Source organism: Sebastes umbrosus, chromosome 11 (assembly GCF_015220745.1).
Source record: "Sebastes umbrosus isolate fSebUmb1 chromosome 11, fSebUmb1.pri, whole genome shotgun sequence".
In the NCBI taxonomy this organism is placed as follows: Eukaryota; Metazoa; Chordata; class Actinopteri; order Perciformes; family Sebastidae; genus Sebastes; species Sebastes umbrosus.
In genome coordinates this window covers 20,034,580-20,056,945 of record NC_051279.1, presented here as the reverse complement: position 1 = coordinate 20,056,945, position 22,366 = coordinate 20,034,580, and the positions used below count along the sequence as shown (strand labels likewise).

The window sequence follows — 22,366 nt, the reverse complement described above, 5'->3', positions numbered from 1 at the left end:
ATGTTATTAAAGGACCATAAAAGTAAGACAGAAATTTTGTCTACTATTGGCGATGTACAACTTTGGTGTTATGAGTAGCTCTCGGACACTTTCCTTTTGTCAAATTAGCTTTCAGAGGAAAAAAGGTTGGAGACCCCTGCTCTAAAGTTTGCTGTGCTTGGTCTGAGAAGCACCAGATTCTGCAGGCGTTGAGGGGAGAACCCCCTTTTGACCTGGCCTACACTAAAATATGTAAAACAGTTCCCTCTGCTGGTCAGTTAATATAATGAAGGAAGTCTATAATAAGAAATAGACTATCAATAGTATATCTATATCACTGTATGATACTAGAGAAAGAGATTCCAGGCACAATCTTTTGTTAAATTATATTGTGATTATACATCAAGGTGGAGAGTCCAAATAACATTTTAATAATGTAAAATAATAGCAAGATAAATTAACAATCATTTATGATTCATATAATCAAATCAAATACTGAATAAGAATAAAGCTTTCATAGACAGTCTTCCATAAAGAATAAGTGGGCCATTTCTGCTGTTCTGTGTTGTCTGACGGTTATGTCATATTTATTGATTAGACTATAGCCTGTCCTTACAATAAAGAAAACAGAAATGTTTATCAAACTAGCAGTCCAAATTCAGATGAATCACTTCCTATGGTGTCGGTACATGGAAGGCAACAACGTAGATTGGTGGCATCTGGGTGCTCATTAAGAAATATACAATTCAGGGGAATTTGTGTGGTGAAAATCACCTTACAGGCCAAAGGAGCAAAATTAAAATACAAAATCTACATCCAAAAATGGTGCAGATATAAACAACTGGGACTTGTATTGTGTGCGTGTTTTCTTTGCTGTTATGTAAGTGACAGATGGAAAAAAACACAAAGCTCCCTTTGTCGACCAGACTTTATTTTTTTCTGCTGCTTGTGTTGCACAAATTTAACCATAAACTCATGTAATACCTATTTGGAAACAACTGCTGAGTTCCTTTTTTCTAGGAAATGTCATTTAACAATCTATTATGGTACAGACTGAAGGCACTGCTGTGATTCAACGAGCAGCCGACAAACAAACGGCGTAGATCTCTTGTAGCCATTTGCTGTATGATTAAAAACATTTCACTACAACAAAGGTTTAGCTCACAAAAGGCATCATTACTCATTGTACAATATTACCATCAGTTCATTCCATCAGATTGTAAATACTGTAGGTGTAGATATGATCAGTTAGACAACCATGGAGTAAAACTCATATTAATTTAACTAAGTCAGGTTGGAATGCTTTAATCTTAGGTAATGTTTACAGCTCGCATGGAGGGTCCTTGTTCTTGAGGGTCACTGCAGCTATCTGGCTGGTTTTGCTTTTTCTCTTCTTGTGTTTAGTTTCTTTTTTTGTCTCCCTATATTCATGTAAAGTATCCTTGGGTTTCTTGAAAGGCCCTATATAAAGGCAAGTTATTATTATTATACAACAAAAGCAAAAAAATAATTTCATATATACATTTAGCGATGTACAGTGTCAGTATTTGTTTCTTTGTGTCATGGTCAGCCTTATACTTCAGTATTAGCTGAGTCCACTAACTTTGTGTCGGTGTGAGACCCAGAAACCTCTTCCTGGAAGGCAGTCTCCAACACAGTTGGGATGGATTTACAGATTTTATCCTTGAAATCTTGTCCTATGAACACATACAGCATAGAGTTCAGAACACTGTTGATACAGGCCAGGCCGGTGGTTACAGGGATCCCGATAATGGTGACATAGGTTAATGTTTCACTACGATATGGAAGTATAAAATTCACCATCTGAATTAAAGCCATGATGTGAAAGGGCGCCCAGCACAGGAAAAAAGTAGTGATTACAGCGGCGATGATCTTAAAGGTGCGACTTGACAGGCTGGACAGGGCTTCGTGTCGTCTGAGACGATGGATTATCATGGCATAACAGGAGACAATGACAGTGAAGGGGACAAGAAATCCCAGGAGGAAGCCAGTGATGGTCAATGCTGGATGATCAAACTGTCGCAGCTGAGACGGTGTTTTATAATCATCAGAAAAAGTTAAGTTGTTGAAGCAAATGATGACGTCCTTATCTAAATGTGACGGCTCAGTGTCCCTGAAGATGAAGTATGGAGTGCTGAGAATCAGAGCCAGTACCCAAACACCCAGACTCACATAGGACGCCTTGCGTACACTCCGGTGGTTCTGGGCCCAGACGGGCCACACCACAGACACACATCTGTCCACACTGATCACAACCAGAATGTAGACACTGGCAAAGATGTTCAGAAAGGTTATAATGGAACGAAGTATGCACATAAACCTGCCGAAAGGCCAGTGGAAATTCATAGCTATGGAGGTCACAGTCAGGGGCAGGAACGCTGTGAAGAGGAAGTCGGCCACCGCCAGGTTGAGGAACCAAACTGTGTTGACGGTTTTCTTCATCTTGAACCCGGCCACCCAGATAACCAATCCATTCCCGAGCACACCAAGGGCAAAGGCCAGAGAGTAAAAAATGATAGTCATGGTGTTGAGAGACTTTTTCAGCTCTGCATACTTGTCAATATTCGTAGAGCCATTATTTCCAGATACATCTGTTGTATTGAGGTGATAGGAAAGAGTAGTGATCTTCTCCATTGTCTTGAGACCTGCAATGGCAACATGAAGAAACAATGTGAACTTTTTTTTCCTTTTTAACCCCCTTACACAGATATCAATAACAGTCCCTAATGACGCTGTTCACAAAGATATTCAGATATTTCTCTGTGGACAGTCCCAATGGTTACTACATTATTCATACATCCTTGTACACAAAGAAAGCATTTGAAAAAAAATGTCTCATAGCACACACATGCAATCACAGATTTTTATTTAATTTAATTATTATTATTATTATTATTATTATTATTATTATTATTATTATTATTACTATTATAATAGTCTGTCAAAGTAGGCACATCCACATTGGAATTCCTGTCTTTACCAAGGGTGTGCCACAGGGATCCATTTTGGACCCTGTTCTGTTCACCATTTATGTAAATGAAATGTCTCGCATCGGGGTGTAAAATTCATCTTTACGCAGACGATACGTTTTTATACAGTGTTGCTGATCCGGTCTCTATTTGATGCACTGCAATTTGCACTTATCAATCTTAAAATAACAATTTTCAGTATGCTTATGAATGAATCCGTGACATCAAAACTTGGTTTTCTCGCATCTTAATGTAAAATCCACCTTTAAGCAGACAATAGAGTTTTATACTGTGTTGCTGATCCGGTCTCTATTTGATGCACTGCAATTTGCACTTATCAATCTTAAATTAATTTAATTTTCAGTTACTTTTGATTGAATCAGTGACAACAAATCTTAGTTGTCTCTCATCAGAGTGTAAAATTCATCTTTACGCAGACGATACGGTTTAATACTGTGTTGCTGATCCTGTCTCTTTATATAATGCACTGAAATTTGCATTTATTAATCTTAAAATAATACTTAATTTTCAGTACATTTATGATTGAATCTGTGACAAATCTTTGAAATGAACTGAACACAATTATTCGATTCAGCAAAGTGATGAAAGTCATTTCCACCTCTAAAGCAAAAATTCATGCAATTCTCCAGATTCAAAGACAAAGAACATAATATGAGATTGGCCAGGTAACAGAATTAATGTATATTGTCATCTGGTTTGATGAGAAATTTACATGTAAATTTGATGTAGAAACCCGTTATTGATAAACTGCAACTGAAGCTTTGGTTGCAGCAGCTTCCCTCTGAGCTATAGGGGACGTCTGATATTGACATGCTGCTGCTTGTAGGAATCTAGGAGAAACTGCCTCTGCTGTAAATGCTGCCGATGTCAACTTAAAATCAAAACACTTCTCCTCTGCAACTGTAAGACCTTTAATAATAATAATAACAGTTCTCTGTCCCCGAACCTTGTTTACTGTCAGTTTTCTGTCTTATCTATAGACTTTTTGTTTCTATATTATTCTACCAAACATAACAGGGCGTTGCCGTGGAAAAATTAAGATTGACAGACGCATAAAAAAAATAAATAAATAAAATAATAATTTTGATGACAAAAGCTTTTAAATTTGACTTGTTTGAATTTTAAGTTTTTTCTTTTTAGAGATCATCTTTGACCCACAAAAGCACCAAGCTCTCTGATTAAAGTGGATTAGCTTACTTTAATTCTAATTAATTACTTTATTACTTAAATCCAGACGTCTCTATACACCAAATAAGAATTTTTATTGTCATTTTTTCTTTTAACAACCTGGATAGATTAATCTCACATAAAGTTAAATTCTAAAAATAAAAAAGGTAGCATACCTTTCTCAAAGCTCCTAAGGTGGTTGAGGATGAATCTGTAATAAGCTTTGGGTAGTAAAGACGTCAGTCACGCCCACGTCGAGGCGGAGCTACAGGCAGCACACACCCCCCCAAAAATCTTTTTTTTTCTCTTTAAGTCTATTACATCTTTTGTATACACTTATTGATGCATTGCAATTTAAACTAAAAATTCCTAAAAAAAAAACAGTATGAGCTACATAATGCACATGTATAAAGTAGCCTTAGTAGCATTTGTCAGTGTTGTTGATGTCAAGTGAATCAACATCAACAACATGTAGGTTACATATTCTAATACCCCCTCTTTCCACCCTGCACCACCTTATACAAGAAAGCAGCATCAGTCAATAATTGTTTTAGAAAATAGCAGTTAAATAGCTGGATATGCTGTTTCTGTGGTTTCACCCCTGCAAGCAAAACCGATCTGAGAGGATACATTTTTCTGACATTATTTGAGTCAGTGTTAGTATCAGCGCAGTTGCACAAGTCTAGGTCCATCCTGTTTGTTTCTTCAAACATTTTGAAAGACACCCATCACGCCACTGCAATGCAAGTGCTTGCTCAAGTTTGAGGAACCACAAAATGTTTCCACAAACAGACAGCACTTTACTACTGCTGATAATAATAATGTTAACAATAATAATAATGTGCTGTAAAACTTGCATCGTACAGTATAATGTCTTTGTATTATGTTTAACTTAATTTTGTTTTGCAGCCAATTTACCGGTAGAATATTCCCCAATAGGACTGTATGAGGGCCTTGCTGATTACCAGGTGATTAACACTATGGATGTGCGGTCAGGCACAATGAGACACCGGAAGAGTCCACTTCAATTGTGATTAATGCTGGGCTCTGTTTCAGAAAGCAGGTTTAACAAACTCTGAGCCTCAACCTGAACTCTGACTAATCCTGAGGAGGGAAACTCAGAGTTTTCGGTTCCATGTGATCAGTTCAATCAACTCTGAGTAACCTGAACATAAAAAGCCACCATCACTGGAGCTCTGATACTACGATTCACCATGGCAACAGGTATATAAAAGGCAGAGCCTCCATTTAAATCCAGTGGACGTAGAGATATTAGTACATGTGTATGCAGACTGTGCATATTTCTCTTTTAAAGAAAAAGTCAAAGCAGGGAAAAGTGTCAATAATACAATAAAGTTTTATTCAGTGTTGTCCATGAATTCATCTTTTACCAGACTTACATTAACTTAATGATAAAGTGGTGGAATCTGACTGTGTATTAGGCTGTAGCCCACATTACATTTTAAATATATCTGTTCAGCTTTAATCTGATTAATAATAGGACGTGATGTAAAAGCTACAGATAATTACTGACTCTGGCACTAAATTCAAAATATTTATACATAAACACAAACGACTGATGAGTTACCTGCTTCCTGACTACATGACTGGAATGCCTTTAATGTTGTAAACAGTGCTGCAAATCTGTTTGCACTGTTAAATTAATATTAAAGACCGCAAAATCAATTAATGTGTCAATCAGGGTTTTTTCCCCTCTGAAGTTTGCTGTTCATGATCTGAGAAGCACCTGACGTGTAAAACAGCTCCCTCTACTGGCCAAGTCTATAATAATGATGATAACGATTGACAATAAAAAGTGCATCCTGTGATTGGCTATCTTGTTAGTTATGTGTTCAGGTGAGTTGTGTATGGTGATTATGAGATATACATCATGAGTGGAAACACGCTCCAAATAATATTTTAATAATAGAAACAATAGTAACAAGAAGCACAATAACAGTCTTAATCATTATCATCATTTATGGCCACTTGGGCTGAAAAAGATAAAAAAAAAAAAAAAAAGCAGTTAAATGATCATTTACATTGTTTACATTAGACATTTTATAGAGAGGTTTATCATAATATGCCATATTTACAAAGTCATACAATACACTGAATAAACGTGCCATTCCCTTTTTCACCATTCACTTATTCAATTGGTAATCTGCCAAATTTTCACTGGTTCTAGCTTCTAAAATGTGAATATTTGGTGTTTTTTCTTTATCTTTTTTGATAGTACACTGAATATTTTAGTTTTTTTGTTGCTGTTGGTCGGAAAAAAACAAGACACTTATAGATGTCACCTTGGACTCTGGGAAAGTAGGAAGGACAATTTTCTCTATTTTCTTTATAGAACATGTGCTTGATTGAGAGAAAGTCGAGAACAAAACTGGCAGATTAATCGATAATGAAAATAATCTGTAGATAAATGTGGAAAATGATTCATTAAAATTCTCGGATTAGGGCACCATATGCATGTACTCACATATCCTCCGCCAAAAATTACTAACAATGATCAAACGATCAAACCAAGCCAAGTATACAATGCAGCTGCTACTTTAAACACAATAGCCATAGTCACTATAAAGGTATTTATTAGGCTTACATTAGCATGTCCTAATGCTGAATAACAATGGTAAAAACATATGTTTATCAAAGCATGCAGTAGACATGTAGCAGTCAAAAATCAGTTGAATCAGTTTCTCTGGTGTTGCCACATGGCAGGCGACATAAGAAATAGACATTACAGGGTGATTTACACAAAATCTTAATGTAACTAGGTAGTGTAGCTGCCCACTTCCCTTTCACCTTGTATGTACCCAAAGATGGTCTTTGTGGTCACCTTCATGTGCCCAATTTTGTCATGTACACACATAATGGGATCAGTGGTTGGGTTGAGTTGGAAGTGAGGGGCAAGTTGGGAAATGGACTTGCTATAAGCCTGTTTATGCAGTGGTTCAGCAACACTATTTCACACTGTACTTTATTTATTATCACTCTTCAATACGTTAGTTTATAACCTACGATATTCTATGGCAAGAAAGACATTGTGTTCTTTGTCAACTTATTGTTATTTAGGTGATGTGCCAGCCTTATTAATTATTTAAGAGGACCTATTATACTTTGGTGCTTTTTTTCCTTTCCTTGATTGAAGTCCTGCCTTTTCTTCCGTAACGTAGTGATGTCACCAAGGGACACATTTGCGTAATACCTGCCTAGCGGCTAGTTTGGCACGCCCTCAAACGAAGCCAGTCAGAGCGGAGCTACAGCAGAGTCCAAAGAGTTTGGTTCAGTTGACCAATCAGAGCAGACTGGGCTTTTTGGGAGGGGGGGCAGGAGCTCAAACAGAGCGTTTCAGACAGAGGGTGAAAAGAGGTGCTGTGCCACAGCCGGTATGAGAAAAAGAAAGCGTTTTTTGCACATTAAAGCATGTAAACATATTCTAGTAGAAACCCAAAATACAGGTATGAACCTGAAAATAAGCATAATAGGTCCTCTTTAATATAGTCTATAATCATGGCCTATAAACAACTGGGGCGTGTTTTGTTGCTTTTGTCCTTTGCCATCACATACAGGCAGGTACATACTGTAATAATCAACATCTGGAGTGTATGTGACAGACGAAAAACATTTTTTTGTTTGTGTTGCACAAATTAAACCATAAACTGATGTACTATTTTCAAATTATGACTGGTTTCTCTTGTCAAAAAAGATGGCACATTACACCATCCACTAGGTCTAGTATGGTACAGACTGAAGGTACTGCCGTGAGTCAAAGTGCAGCCAACGACAGGACTGTGTGGTGAAGAGGCACCATTGTTGCTCAAGAGATAAATGTGGCCTTTTGCTCTATAGGTTATTCAATTTGGCAAAATCTGTCAACATGTGTGTATTTATGCGTGCATGCTTTTCTTTTTCTGTTTTATTCTTTTTTCCCCTTGAAAAGCTCTACATAAATAAGCCTTTCCATAATTTCAAAAAACTTTATCCCACGAATGCATCACAAATGGATCTAGAAGTTATTGTATAATATTATCTGTCTGCTCTACCAAATTATAAATACTGTCAGTGAAGTTGCCAATCATAAAACTCCTATCTATCAAACGGTAACAGGTGAAATGTTTCTATTTTAGATAATGTATAAAGATTGCCTTGAGGCTCCTTGAATGAAAAAAAAAGCTAAGTTATTTGTTATATACAGTTACATTTTCTATGTACAGTTACAGTATTTGTTTATATCAACCTTACACCTCGGCATCAGAGACAGACTTTTCTTTGCTCCGACTGGTGACCATTGAGTTTGTGTAGGTATAAGAGCGAGAAATTTCTTCCTGGAAGGCAGTCTCCAAAACATTCAGGATGGATTTGCGGACTTTATCCTTGAAATCTTGTCCCATGAACACATACAGCAGTGGGTTCAGGCAACTGTTGAGAAAGGCCAGGCTGGTTGCTATAGGGACTCCGATAGTGGTGACATGGTCTAATGTTTCACTTGCATGATTAGCCATGTGATTTACCAACTCAATCAAAGCCATGATGTGATACGGAGCCCAGCACAGGAAAAAAGTGGTGATTACAGCGGCGATGATCTTAAAGGGGCGACTTGACTGGCTGGCCAGGGTGCGATTTCTTCTGAGACGATGGATTATCACAGCATAACAAGAGACAATGACAGTGAAGGGAACAACAAATCCCAGGAGGAAGCGGGTGATGGTCATGGCCTGATGGCGAAACTGTCGCAGCTGATTCACAGACAGTGTTTCGTAGTCGTCAGAGAATGCAAAGTTGTTGAAGCAGTTGATGATGTCGTCATTGTTGTATGACGGCCCAGTGTCCCTGAAGATGAAGTATGGAGTGCTGAGAATCAGAGCCAGTACCCAAACACCCAGACTCACACAGGACGCCTTGCGTACACTCCGGTGGTTCTGGGCCCAGACGGGCCACACCACAGACACACATCTGTCCACACTGATCACCACCAGAATGTAGACACTGGCAAACATGTTCAGAAAGCTTATGGTGCTGTTCAGCTTGCACATGAACTTGCCGAAAGGCCAGTGGAAATCCATAGCTGTGTAGGTCACACTCAGGGGCAGGAACGCTGTGAAGAGGAAGTCGGCCACCGCCAGGTTGAGGAACCAAACTGTGTTAACGGTTTTCTTCATCTTGAACCCGGTCACCCAGATAACCACTCCATTCCCGAGCACACCAAGGACAAAGGCCAAACAGTAAACAATGAGGGACATGATGTTGAGGGACTGTCTCAGCTCAGCATGCTCGTCCTTATAGTCATACTCATCGTCGTCGTCGTCATACATAGAGCCATTTCTTCCAGAAGCATCTGTGGCATTGATGTAATAGAAAGGGGTAGCGGTCATTACCTCCATCATTGTCTTGAAACCTGCAATTAAAAAAAAAAATAGTTAGTACCTTTTTATATTTTGCCTAGAGGTCAACAACAATCCATGTAATGTTGTCATGTAATCAGTTTCGTTAAAGGTTAGGATCTTCAGTCCACTCTTAAAAATGACAAATTGTACCATCAGTTCTGCAAAAATAGAAGATGCTGTTCACGTAGACATGACTAGCTACTATTTGGACTTCATTCAATCGTTGGTGGAAGAAGTACTCAGATCTCTTACTTAAGTAAAAGTAGCAATATCATAGTGTAGAAATACTGTGTTACAAGTCAAAAGTACTGAAATCCAGTACAAAAGCACCAAAAATAAAAGTACTCATTATGCACAAAGGCCCATTTCAGAATAATATATAATATATTATTGACTTATGATTATTGATGCATTAAAATGTGCATTACTTTAATGTTGAAGCTGGTAAAGGTGGAGCTTATTTTTCATTACCGGGTATAGCTTGGGAATTTCCCCAATGGATCAATAAAGTCCTATATTTATCCAATGTGATACATCATCATTTATTTTTTAGTAATCTTTTGTGATTATTAATCTGAATCTGCAAAGTAACTAAAGATATAAAATAGTGGAGTAGAAAGTACAATATTTGCCTGTGCAGATACAGTGGAGTAGAAGTATAAAGTAGCATAAAATGGAAATACTCAAAAGTACAAGTACCTTAAAATTGTACTTAAGTACAGTAATTAAGCAAATAGTAACTTCTGGTGGTAAACTGCACCATCACTGACATACAACCATCTCATGAGCCACAACAGACAGTAAGACAAATCTTAATGACATTTCGAAGAAAGTTCCCCAACTTCGAGGCTTCATAATAAGGCTTAAAAAACAAACTAATTGAATAGTCTTGCACAACATGCATATGCAAAAAGCACATCACTTTCCCCACTGAATGAAACTCACATCAGTGCACATATGAAACGAGAATAGAAATCATAGACCACAGTAAATAAAAACCACTCAGTTGAATAGAAGCAGTCGTTCCCACGCCCTGTATGCTCTATATTATACAGTATAAGTATATAGTGTTAATTAACAGTTGGGCAAGAGGCTTTTTGCACTGTTAATTGCAAAGACAAAGACCTTTTGTCGTCCTCATAAGAGCAGCAAGCTGGATCAAATTCCAGTCTAAGAACTATTCCAGATGTTATATCTACAGTAAATCTACATCAGATGCTTTTATTGTCTTTTTCTTCCTGAGCTTGAGGGTTTTCTGAGGATGAAAGTAGGATACAGTACCTTCTCAATGCGCCTGTCCGATGAGGATGTGTCCGATGAGGATGAGGATGTGTCCGCTGCAGAAGACTCCCCCGGACTAGTCTGCCTGGTCTGCGCAGATCGTTGAAGTTCTGGTCCCTGACTCCTTAAATATGTGACGTCATCGCTCCCATCGAGGCGGGACCTCTTTGAGGACCGTTAAACCTCTCGTGTCTTTATGCTTTATGGCTGTTTATGCGTTACAGTTCAAGTACATTTACATGTTCTAAAACAAAACACAATTTGGGCTTCATTGATAGATGGGTTACATTAATGCATCATCCACATCCTCTTCACTTTAAAGCTGCAGTAGGTAGAATTGGAGCAAACGTGGTTAATGAAAGTTTTTCTTTTTCTTTTAAATGGTCCCTATATCCTGACAGTAGCGCATGAGACAGATAATCTGAAAGAAATCATTTGGCATAATGCAGGAAAACAACCAATAAGAGTTGATCTGGAGCCTTGCCGTCTCTGAGCAGCTGTCAATCACTCGCAAAAATAATAATAAAGGTGCTCTGAGAGAAAACTAGACTTCTGCACCTCCTCATGGCTCTGTTTTCAGGCTTTCAAAAATCCAGTTTGTAACGGGAGACTTTAGCCAATCACAGGTCATTTCAGAGAGAGCGTTCCTTTGGCTGGTTATTCAACGGAGGCAGCTGTCAATCACTCGCAAACTCCGATCAAACAGTCAAACTAGGCAGCGCTGATCAACTATGAATCAATATTCTGTTACTGTAATGCCTATTTGTCGCGTAAAATGTTTTCAGAAACATCTTGTAGTGTACTGTTTAGCTGTAAAATGAGAAAGTTTGTGACCCGGCAGCCATGTTGAGATCAGTTGAGGAAATACCAAGCACCGCCCACCAGCCGGAGCACACTTTCTCATTTTACAGCTAAACACTACCCTTTCAAGATGTTTCGGAAAAAAGAAATTGAGAAAGAGGCATTACAGTAACAGAATATTGATTCATATTTGATCAGCGCTGCTTAGTTAGACCGTTTGATCGGAGTTTGCGAATGATTTACAGCTGCCTCCGTTGAATAACCAGCCAATAGGAACGCTCTCTCTCTGAAATGACCCATGATTGGCCAAAGTCTCCCGTTACAAACTAGATTTTTTAAAGCCTGAAAACAGAGCCATGGGGAGGTGCAGAAGTCTAGTTTTCTATCACAGCACCTTAATTACAAAGGTTATTATGGAATTTTTGCCCAATTATGCCAAAAACATTGTGCCTACTGCAAGTTTAACCTTAAAGTGCGGATTTTATTCACAGTTTTGAAAATTATTTTATTTTATTTGAAAAGTTTGAAAAGTAAGTCCATTTTTGGAACTTTTGTTATTTTTCCTCTACAGTACTGTTGTTAGTTATGACACATACAAAAAACATATTGTTGGAAAGCTTATTTTCTGGCCTATCAGTTGATGCTGGTGAGAGCTGTCTGAAGTTTTGTTGGTAGCTAGAATGGGAGTCCAAAGTATATCTGCTCTAACCCGGGGGCGGGTGGGACAATATTGTTTATAGTTCCTACCTTGTTACTAATCAACAAAAAGCAGACAAAAACAAGACAAAGGCTTTTCCTAATTGAATAAGACCCACTGAGTGAATGTTTACTCAAGTGGCTCCATATCTCAGTAATTTATGAAAATATAATCATTTTACAAATTTTTTATTTTTCTCAAAGACATGTGTGAACAAGTGACATTGTAAATATAAGGCGTTCAAATTTAGACTGCAATTTTTTCAATTTAAATTATATTTTTTTTAGCCAAGAACAAGGTGACCCAACCATCCTGGGGAGGCAGAATTTTGGGAAAATGCACACCTTGTACATTTAATAAAATTTTACCTTTCACACATGGTTTGGCTCTAAATAACTTAATAAATTGTTAGCCTACACCTGTATCTGTTCAGGAATCAAATTATTTTCCTCACTGTTCAAGTAGTCTGTGAGTAATGGAAGGATATTTGATGTCAATATAAGAGTGTCCCGACCAACGCCGCTATCCCCTACAGCATGAAGATGTAGTATATGTGTATATAATATACAGACATTCACTTTATAGTGATACATGCTGTCTCAATAGCAGCTCTTATCTGTAAAGGTGCGGCTCTGAAGTCTGACGTAAAAACTTGCCAAGACATGTCTTCTTCAAAAGCCAAACGATAGAGCCTTTGTCCTTTGGGAAACTCCAAAAGTGAAAACACCAAGTAACCAAACAAGTAAATACATAAATTGTGGGGTTGTGGAAGATGACTACCTGAGAAAGAGTGGAGCTGTGACTTCTCATGTGCACCATCAGTGATCCATCCTGCTGCGTAATGTGTTTTTCCTCTATGTGGGTTGACCTCACGTTTGCTTGAGGTTACGTGTGATTGCTCTGTGTTGACTGGGTGAATCGACATCATATTTTTAATGTCTCCTCTCTTCACCCAGCAGCACAAGATCAGCATCTGTTGATAATTTAGGGTTGCCGTGCAGTTTTGTCAAATAGCAGGCTACACCCTCTGTGCCACTGTCCACTTGAAGCTGGACACATGACTGCGGTGCTTCTGTAGATTCAAAACTGCAAACAAAACAGATCTGGAGTAAGAATTCATCTTTTTCTAACACATTATTGGAATTTGGGTTAGTATTGGCCACAGATCTAAATGTTAAAAAATCATATTTTGCACTATTAATCCAATCTCTTTTGAATTTTGGAAACCCTTTACTCCTAAATGAATGAGTACTCAAACAGTAAATATACAACAGGCTTTCCATACTTTTACAGCGTAGTCATTTTCTGTAATTGAAATAAAAATGTTGCATGGTGCCTAAAGTTAAAAGTGGAACTTCTTGGGATTGGATATTTTTGGTCACTCATTACACAGAACCACGCATTCCTGAAACATCTGACATTTACAGTAAAGGTGCATAAGTGTAGGCATCACTACAGAACGGGACTGGCAAACAACCGCAGACCTGATTGCAACCTTGAAACAAAAGGGAATTCATGTATCCACCCTGAAGCAAATCAGAGCTGTAAATCTAAGCAATTTCATCTTTTAAAGTGTGCCTGGCACATTCCTGCTGCTGCTTTTGTGCTCTAGATATATCCCAGTCAAGATCTCAGAGTCCCGAAAACTGAAATCTATCCCAAGACCTTGCAATAACATGGACCTACAGATTAGCTGAATAATTAGAAGAGTTAAAAAACTTCTGAACAAATAACAGGGCAAAGCAGAAGATTTAAAGGAACTGACTGACTGCAGGTTCGTGCAATGAACAGTTGTTGTTGTTTAAAGGATGGAGGCATGGACATGGGGGAGTGTTGGCTGGAGACACTGAAAATCAATCTCACGTCCCCAGAGTACAGCCCTACCTTTCAGTGGGGAAGAAAAGTTACATCTGAGATTGACTTCATGGTCATATTTCCTCCCACATGATTCCTCTTTACTCTTGGTTTTTCTGCCCCACTACCCACACATTTGTACATCTGTATGACATGGTTGTGAGTTAATGCTTTTTTTTTTTTTCTCCTTAGAATTTTATGTGGAAAATTGCAAAACATGATGAATGGACTGTTTCCTCCTCAGTGCAGTAATCTGTGTTTCTTCACTTTTCACGTGCAAACACGCTGACGTTGAGACAAGAATACCGGTGCAAGATGAATTATTTTTAGGTTTACGTGACTCAGTTTGACATCCTTGCATGGTACCTCGATAAGCAAATGTTTTCAGCAGGAAACAGATGTTGAAAAGCACTTGGCCAACATCTGTCACAGAGGCAAACTCGTTGGCACATCATTTATTGGAAGTTGAATTTAAAGAATTTACATTTACAGTATAAATTCATAAATAATAAGGCTGTCCCCTCTTAGTCGATTTACTGACTAATCAGTCGTTTCCTTTAGTTGATTAGTCTTTTTTTATGCTTTTTTCATGCTGAATGAGTTATTTTGAAGAAACTTATGAGCACATCTCTGGTAAACACAAGATTTAAAGAGGTGCTTTTGTGTGATTCGTTGTGGAGAAACTTAGTTTTGCAGATCTGTTGATTAAATCAACTAATTGATTAGTCGACAAAATCGTATGTTAGTCGTATGTCGAGTGTTAGTTGTGGTGGAATTTCTGATACACAAGTTAACTCAATATGGAAGAGGCCCATGAGCTGTTGATGTCTTACACGGAAGGTTTATTGAAGCTTGATCAAGGAGCAATTGTCAGGTCTCCACCATTGAGGTGCTCTCTGCGTGAAGGCGTCACAACTCTGCCCTTCCTCCCTGGTGCTCAGCGTTTTACCCTTATCATGTTTTGACTTACTCGATTCCTCTGGCATCTCTGACCCTGGTTGCCCCAACGACTGGCTTTTTGGTTGAGGACAGCCCTAAAAATAATATGCGACAAATCAGCCCGTTCTCATTCCAAGGGGATCAAATACCGAGGCTGCTGATATGGGTTACTGCTGCAGGTGTTCCATTAACTATAATGTAAACCCATCCGTCGCAGCTGGCTTAAAACTCTATGACTCAATAGACATATCTGTATTTTTCCAAAAATAAAGAGTTCATTAGCAAAAACAGATAAAAGCCATTCTTAAAATCAATAAACCAACACCAGTTTGATTGATATTCCTTGAGTGCACAATAAAAAAACATGATTAAGGAAAATAAAATGTAAATATCTTATCAAAACAACCCCACATCAATTTATTGCTATCCTCTGGATTGCACAAAAAATATGATTTAGGAAAATAAAAACAGAGAAAGAACGCCACTGAAAAAAGAAGTAAAAAAATTCTAATTGTCTGCAATTCAAACAATCAGACTAAGGAAACTATAACTACTGTATATATATATAACTAAACCGTGGAGGTACTGCCAAATGGTTAGATTAACTTTTTCAAAATCTGACGGCCACTATTTAATCATATGAAACTAAAAAACTGAGCAATCCATTGGTCCCAACCATGCTTGCTTTTTGGGAAGGAGGCTAAATAACGCTCCAAAGTTATGCTATATTTTGGCAAGGAAAAACTGGCATGGCCATTTTCAAAGGGGTCCCTTGACCTCTGACCTCAAGATTTTTGAATGAAAATGGGTAATATGGGTACCCACGAGTCTCCCCTTTACAGACATACAGTATATAAAAGCTCCAAAGCGTGTGGTGAGACAATATGACCCTGGGTCATTACACCTGACAGTGGCATAACACATATTTATAGCCCAGTTTGTCATTGATTTGGGAAGGGGGTCCTCTGATTTTTTAACAATCAGAAGTGGGCCTCAAGTTAGAAAAGGTTGAGAACCCCTGGACTAAGGAGCATCTCATCTACACCACATCAGTTGCTCACACAGTGAAACACAATGAGGCTCAATATCTTGAACTGATCAGATTCACACAGTGTGAGCTGCTAGAAAAATTGCCCAACCCTAAAAAGCGAGTCCCCCACTAATGTACACACTCACCACACAGGAACTATGTCCTGCCAATAGTCCAGATGTGAGGGGGAGGAAGGAAGGAAGGAGAGAGAGAGAGAGTGAAAGAGTGAGAGACACTACATGTGTCTGTGTACACACTCTGCATGAGTTCAGAGCTACACCCTTATTTGAGTGTGTAGGAGGACTCATGTCTTTGTTATCATTGGCTTTTTTTGGGGGGATACATAAATATTCAGCATCTGAATATTCGTCCCCACTGAGAGATATTTTACACCAGGTCCAAAAACAATTCATTCTAACTACAGGAAACAGTTTGAAATAAGCTGACCTAGTTACCTTCTTCATCACTCACTTTAAATATGTTCAGCTCCATTTGTAACACTAAATGACATTACTGTTTTAGCCAAAGTCTAGACAGTATGACTACTTTGTTTAATTTGGATTTGACCCTCTTGAGCAATACATTCTCCACTTTTCATTTCTCTGCTTAAATGTGTTTTTTGAATTTTCTGCTGTGCAGTCTTGTGACAGAACTTAAAGGCAGAGCATTTTGCTGGTGTCTGTAGGGGATATTAATAGCTATCCCAAGGCTATAGTTTGAGGCAAGCCTTCAGAGCCGAGGGCTTGCCAGAGTTCTTGATTTACCAACCAAACATGCAATTATGTGTGTGCCGCACAAATACCAATTTGGGTGTGTAAAACAACTAGTGGAGGTTTAAAGGGAATTCGGTTTTAGTGGAGGGTGATATACGCAGTTGGAGTTTGGGGGTTTATTATTCACGACAGCAGCTGGGAGGTTGGGGGAGCAACCTGAAAGGCACAACTGAAATACATGCATGTCTGCTTGTGTCTGTGTGTGGGACAGTGTGGTACTAATGACATACTCCTGCTCCCAGTGTCACTGTAATACACCCGGTGTTTTTCGTCGCTGCGGAGTGCAAAACACTGTGAGCTCAGAGCGTTTCTAAAACTCCCTTTTGTGAAATGCTGGTAAACTAACTGTTGTGTTGAAACTTCTAGCCCCCAGCCTTAAAGTCACAAATAGTGTGAATCTGCTGCGTCCTGAAACCTCAAAGGTTTGTTGATCTTGTTGCGGTGCTGACTGGAAATCAAACTCTTGTCTCACGGGTGCGGAGAGGTCAGGAATTTTGTTTTTCAAGTCGAAACCGGTGCCAACAGCTTTCGCCCCTATGGCTGAGTGACGTTTTTTTCCATGAAATACACCACACACAGGGAAAAAAAGCTGAACCTCAATAACCTAAACCACTTCCTTACATTCGTCCCTACTTTCAACCACAACGCCTGGTCCCCCTCAGCAGACCTAAGGGATATGAATAATCAGCCTGGGCTCTGTCTGACAGCAAACAAGCCTGGCAGTGCATAAGTCATAAAGAGCTCTGACACAGTGCTCTCTCTGTCTCTCCGAGGGTATTTTGAGGTACAGTGGAATGGTATTAGGGGAACCGGAACTGGTTAAAAATGGAGCACCAGATGGTGAAATAAATGGACGTTTTGATCCTTTCCATGTATTGTAACTAGGGGTTAGGGTGGCAAACGCTGGGAAACAACAGCTGTGGTCATTATTTAAGGTCAATGGCAGTTTTAGATAGCAGCAAAGTATTTATATTGTTTCTTAATTCATCCAGCTGATCACATCCTGAATGCTGTTTTGCACATGTGCATCTAAAACAGGCATCTGGGTGTCATGTGTGGGACTATCAAAGATGTTTCCAAGCAATTAGCTCAGGGACTTTTTGCATTTGTTGCACATTTTAACGATTTTGGCAATGTTAGTTTTCTCCAATAAATGCCGTTGAAATGTCACGTAGCCTCGTGTTTAGAAAACTTAGAGACAACTTTCCCCCTCCCTAGCGTTTCCAAGTGGAATCATTGTTGGCACCGCTATCGCAAAGACAACAGATTCGTTTTCTGTGTTCCTCAGAGCCCAGCGATAAAACAACACAGGAGGACACACTGCATTTTGTTTTCCACAGTTACTTTGGTTGCTCCATCGTCCGCCACTGGGGATAGTAACTGCGAAGAACTTTCATTGATACTCTGGTAACTGGGGAGAGCTACCATGGATGTATTATTAGAACTGGATACCGGACCGAATGAGAACTGCTCGTCTGGCGGATACGCCAAATAAGTGTTCTAGCTTACGGTTTTACTTCCGGGTTATAAGGTTCCCGCTCGGCCCATAGACTTTACATTGTGATGATGTCACAGATTTTTTAATCGCTTTTCTCGGCTCGAAGTTTTACAAATATAAAAATATTTATACAAAATATATATAAAACCTCCATTGATCAAAAATTCAAAAGAGAAAAGAGTCATAATCAAACTTGTTTGCAGTTCGAGGTGTCCTGTCAACAATTTTACAGATGTCTCTTTGACAATGGTGGTCTATAGGGAAAATGGGGGATTTTTCGCTACAATACCGCGAGTGGCCACTGGAAAAATGCAAGATTAGCCGTGCACAGACAGAGATACAAACACAGAGATCCACACACATGACTAAAAACATAATCTCCTGGCAGAGATAATAATCAACATTTACTTCATAATGATAAGTTAAAGCAAAAAAAGGTGTCACTTTAATGAAAATGTAACGATAGTGTAGGTCTCGTGAAATCTCGTGAAATAGTTAACAAACACAACGGTTAACATAAATGCAACCTGAGGCGTTTTTATCTTTACAAGAGACTAAGTTTCTCAGCAGAAAGCGTTGAGTTGTTACACTTGATTGCAATCAAAGAATACAAGCGATGATACGCAGGTTGTAAAAGGAATGAGGCAGCGAGACGATGAGTGTGCCACACAGTAATGATGGGGGAGGAACTTGCCTGTGCTGGATGGGAATGCGTTATATTTCAACTTTAAGTGTATGATCACAGGGTTTGGTTAAATGTACCCTCACATTTAAATGTTTTCCTGTCTGGTACTGATAAACACCTATGCTCATACATGAGCAACAGAGCCTCGTACCTCTCAGTACGTCTCCATTCTGAGACATTGACTCAGCAATGACATGCAGTTTGGCAATACGGAAACAGGAAGAGTGCTGAATTCCTTTGAATATTTCATACCCAAACCAGAGAGATAAAAGAAAAAAAAGATGCATTGGTTTCCCAAGCAGATTGAATTTCAAAACAGGAATGTAATGAAACGTCATACAAACGTCTGCTTTACAGGGAATCAGGTTTTCTTTTGACTTAAATTGTGTACATGGCTCAGAAACTTGCACAAATGTATAAAAGATAATAACAATGTCAACAAAAACTCTGTGTTAGTTACAATTAACCAGTGGTGGAAAGTAACTAAGTACATTTACTCCAGTACTGTACTTAAGTTCAATTTTGAGGTACTTGTACTTGAGTATTTCCATTTTATGGTACTTTATACTACACTATATCTCAGAGGGAAATATTGTACTTTTTATTGCACTACATTTATTTGACACTTTAGCTACTAGTTACTGCTTTTATGATATGATGCAGTACTGTAATCTACCCACTAGTATATAAAGAATCTAAATTAACGAAGAACTACACCATTAAAATGTACTTGTTAGTGATAAAAACAGAATAATATAATATTCTATAATATTACAACACGTTATGCATGCATAATGAGTACTTTTATTTTTGATACTTTCACTACATTTTGCTGATAACACTTCTGTACTTTTACTTAAGCAACACTCAAGACCTTTACTTGTAATGAAGTATTTTTAGATTTTTACTTTTACTTAAGTAAAAGATCTGACTACTTCTTCCACCTCTGCAATTAACAAAAGTTGACTAAATTAAGAAATTAATGCTTTCAGTGTCAACAACTGACACTTCACTGATAACATATAGGAAACTTAAAATGCTGACAATGTTCCACATTTTCTGACTGTTATATTTCTCTGTGTTTAGATTATTTCAGCAATGCGAAAGGGTTTAACATCACGTATTGCAACACAGCTACTGTATGTTTTCAGGCAGCAGCTTGCTGATAAGCAGACAACCTGTCTCGTATGAGTAAGTGGAACATTTAAAACAGTAAAATACTATTAGTTCAGTTCTCTAGATGTTGAAAATGGCACATTTGCTGTAGCACAATTTTACTCCTAGAGCATCTTTACTTACTCAACATCCACAAGTGTGAACGTCACTTTGTGGGTCACTTGAAGGCAGTGCACATCTCATATCCAGTATGTTATTGTATAATAAACCCATTGTAAAGAAAAACATGGCCATAGGGACATAGTTTTATAGCAAATGTACTGATTCCACATGTGAGCTCAAACTTACAAAGAGCTAATGAAAAGCACTCTGACTCAAAGCATGCTGACAGAGGGGGAATTCCAGTGTTTGTAATTCAAAATGTTTCATCATCCAAGCTGTTTTCCCCCTCCGGTTTGTTTTTCTGTCTTTTACTGTATACTGTTCATTAAACTCAGTGTTCTGGGGAAATGTAACACATGTTTAGTGTTTGAGGTGTACCTCTGACGATAGAAGACCTTGAGAAAAAGGAGATAAGAGGACTAAAATACCTGAAACTAAGAGGGTGAGGGCACATTAATCTGCCGGCTAGACAGACAGACAGACAGACAGTATACATGGAGCTTTTCCTTCTTCTGACTCTCTTCGGAGGGGCAGGTATTGTACAGAATTGATAGATGCTGTAAAAAATAAAGTCTGATTATGTGGTATCGAATGACTCACATAGATGTCAATACACGTTTTTGTCATTTTAACAGCTGCAGCTGCCTTGAAGGAAGATAACAAGATTGTTGGAGGGTATGAGTGCCCAAAAAACTCTGTGCCCCACCAAGTGTCTCTCTTCACTGGGTACAACTTCTGTGGCGGGACTCTTCTGTCTGATGAGTGGGTGCTTTCTGCTGCACACTGCAAAACAAAGTAAGAAAGATGATCGCTAATCGCATGTAAACCAAAACTTTAGCAGCAACACTGATGGATTTATATTGTGTTTGAAAAATCTATTTTTTTGTGTGTTTCTCCTTTAAGCAGCAAGAGCACAATGTCACCTTAAAGATGGATTTATTTCTTCCAGGTCAGATGTAGAAGTTCGACTGGGAGAGCATGACATCTGGGAACCTGAGGGAACTGAACAGCACATTATGTCTGCCAAGTTTATCCGCCACCCTGACTACAACTCCCGCACACAGGACAGTGATATCATGCTGATAAAACTGAGTCGACCTGCCACTCTGAACAGCTACGTACACCCCGCTATGCTGCCTTCAAAGTGTGCCATTGACGGGACAATGTGCCAAATCTCTGGATGGGGGAGTCTTCGTCCCAGCAACGAGGGCTGTGAGTTACAGAGAAACTCTCTGACTATCCAAAAATGCCATTGTTGCACATAAAAACACTCTTTTACTGTCTTTCCCAGCGAGGTACCCTCATAAGTTGCAGTGCCTGGACGCCCCTCTCCTGAGTGATGACACATGCTTTAATTCATATCCTTTCCAAATCACTGAAAACATGATCTGTGCTGGCTATCTGGAGGGAGGGAAGGACTCCTGTCAGGTAATATGCAGAGACATCATGGCTGCTGTTAACACAAAACATTCTGCCTCTAGATGCTCCAGATAAGATAATCATCTTTTTTTTTAATCTTCAGGGTGACTCCGGGGGTCCCATGACGTGTGACGGAGAACTACAGGGAGTTGTGTCTTGGGGGCATGGCTGCGCTCTGAGAAAAAAGCCCGGGGTGTACACAAAAGTTTGCAATTACATCTCCTGGATCAAGAACACCATGGCGTCTGGCTGAGCAGCGGAGATATCAAAGAATTCACATGTGAATTGGCAGTAAAGTCAAACTATATGATGTGCTGTGTGTACCGTGTGATTTTTCAACATATCCTCTTCTTACGAAAAGTTATTCGTCATATAAGATCGACTTGGTTAGGTTTAGGTAATAAAACGACTTATTTAGGTTTAGGAAAAGATCGCAATTTGGGTTAAAATAACTCCGGAAATGACATAACTTAAGAACGGAAGTTACATGACAAATAAATCAACGTTAACTTCTGGTTTCACACGAGCTACAAACACCGGTCTCCTGGGCGAAAGTCTGGTGTT

The 22,366-nt window shown here is 38.8% G+C and overlaps 3 protein-coding genes across 3 annotated transcripts; 1 reads left to right on the top strand and 2 right to left on the bottom strand.

Annotated features, from left to right (window-relative positions):
* Positions 1-906: 906 nt before the first annotated feature.
* Positions 907-4,357, bottom strand: LOC119497583 (chemokine-like receptor 1). The gene is made up of 2 exons (XM_037785811.1): positions 4,334-4,357; positions 907-2,645 (listed from the first exon to the last, which is right to left on the bottom strand). The coding sequence occupies exon 2, from the start codon at positions 2,632-2,634 to the stop codon at positions 1,552-1,554; it is 1,083 nt and encodes a 360-aa protein (XP_037641739.1). The 5' UTR covers positions 2,635-2,645; positions 4,334-4,357; the 3' UTR covers positions 907-1,551.
* Positions 4,358-7,551: 3,194 nt separating this feature from the next.
* Positions 7,552-10,928, bottom strand: fpr1 (formyl peptide receptor 1). The gene is made up of 2 exons (XM_037785801.1): positions 10,829-10,928; positions 7,552-9,558 (listed from the first exon to the last, which is right to left on the bottom strand). The coding sequence occupies exon 2, from the start codon at positions 9,545-9,547 to the stop codon at positions 8,402-8,404; it is 1,146 nt and encodes a 381-aa protein (XP_037641729.1). The 5' UTR covers positions 9,548-9,558; positions 10,829-10,928; the 3' UTR covers positions 7,552-8,401.
* Positions 10,929-20,688: 9,760 nt separating this feature from the next.
* LOC119497594 (trypsin-3-like) lies at positions 20,689-22,114 on the top strand. Its single transcript, XM_037785828.1, has 5 exons — positions 20,689-20,917; positions 21,019-21,178; positions 21,333-21,595; positions 21,675-21,811; positions 21,906-22,114. Exons 1-5 carry the CDS (start codon positions 20,878-20,880, stop codon positions 22,053-22,055), a joined length of 750 nt encoding a protein of 249 aa, XP_037641756.1. The 5' UTR covers positions 20,689-20,877; the 3' UTR covers positions 22,056-22,114.
* The last annotated feature ends 252 nt before the right edge of the window (positions 22,115-22,366 follow it).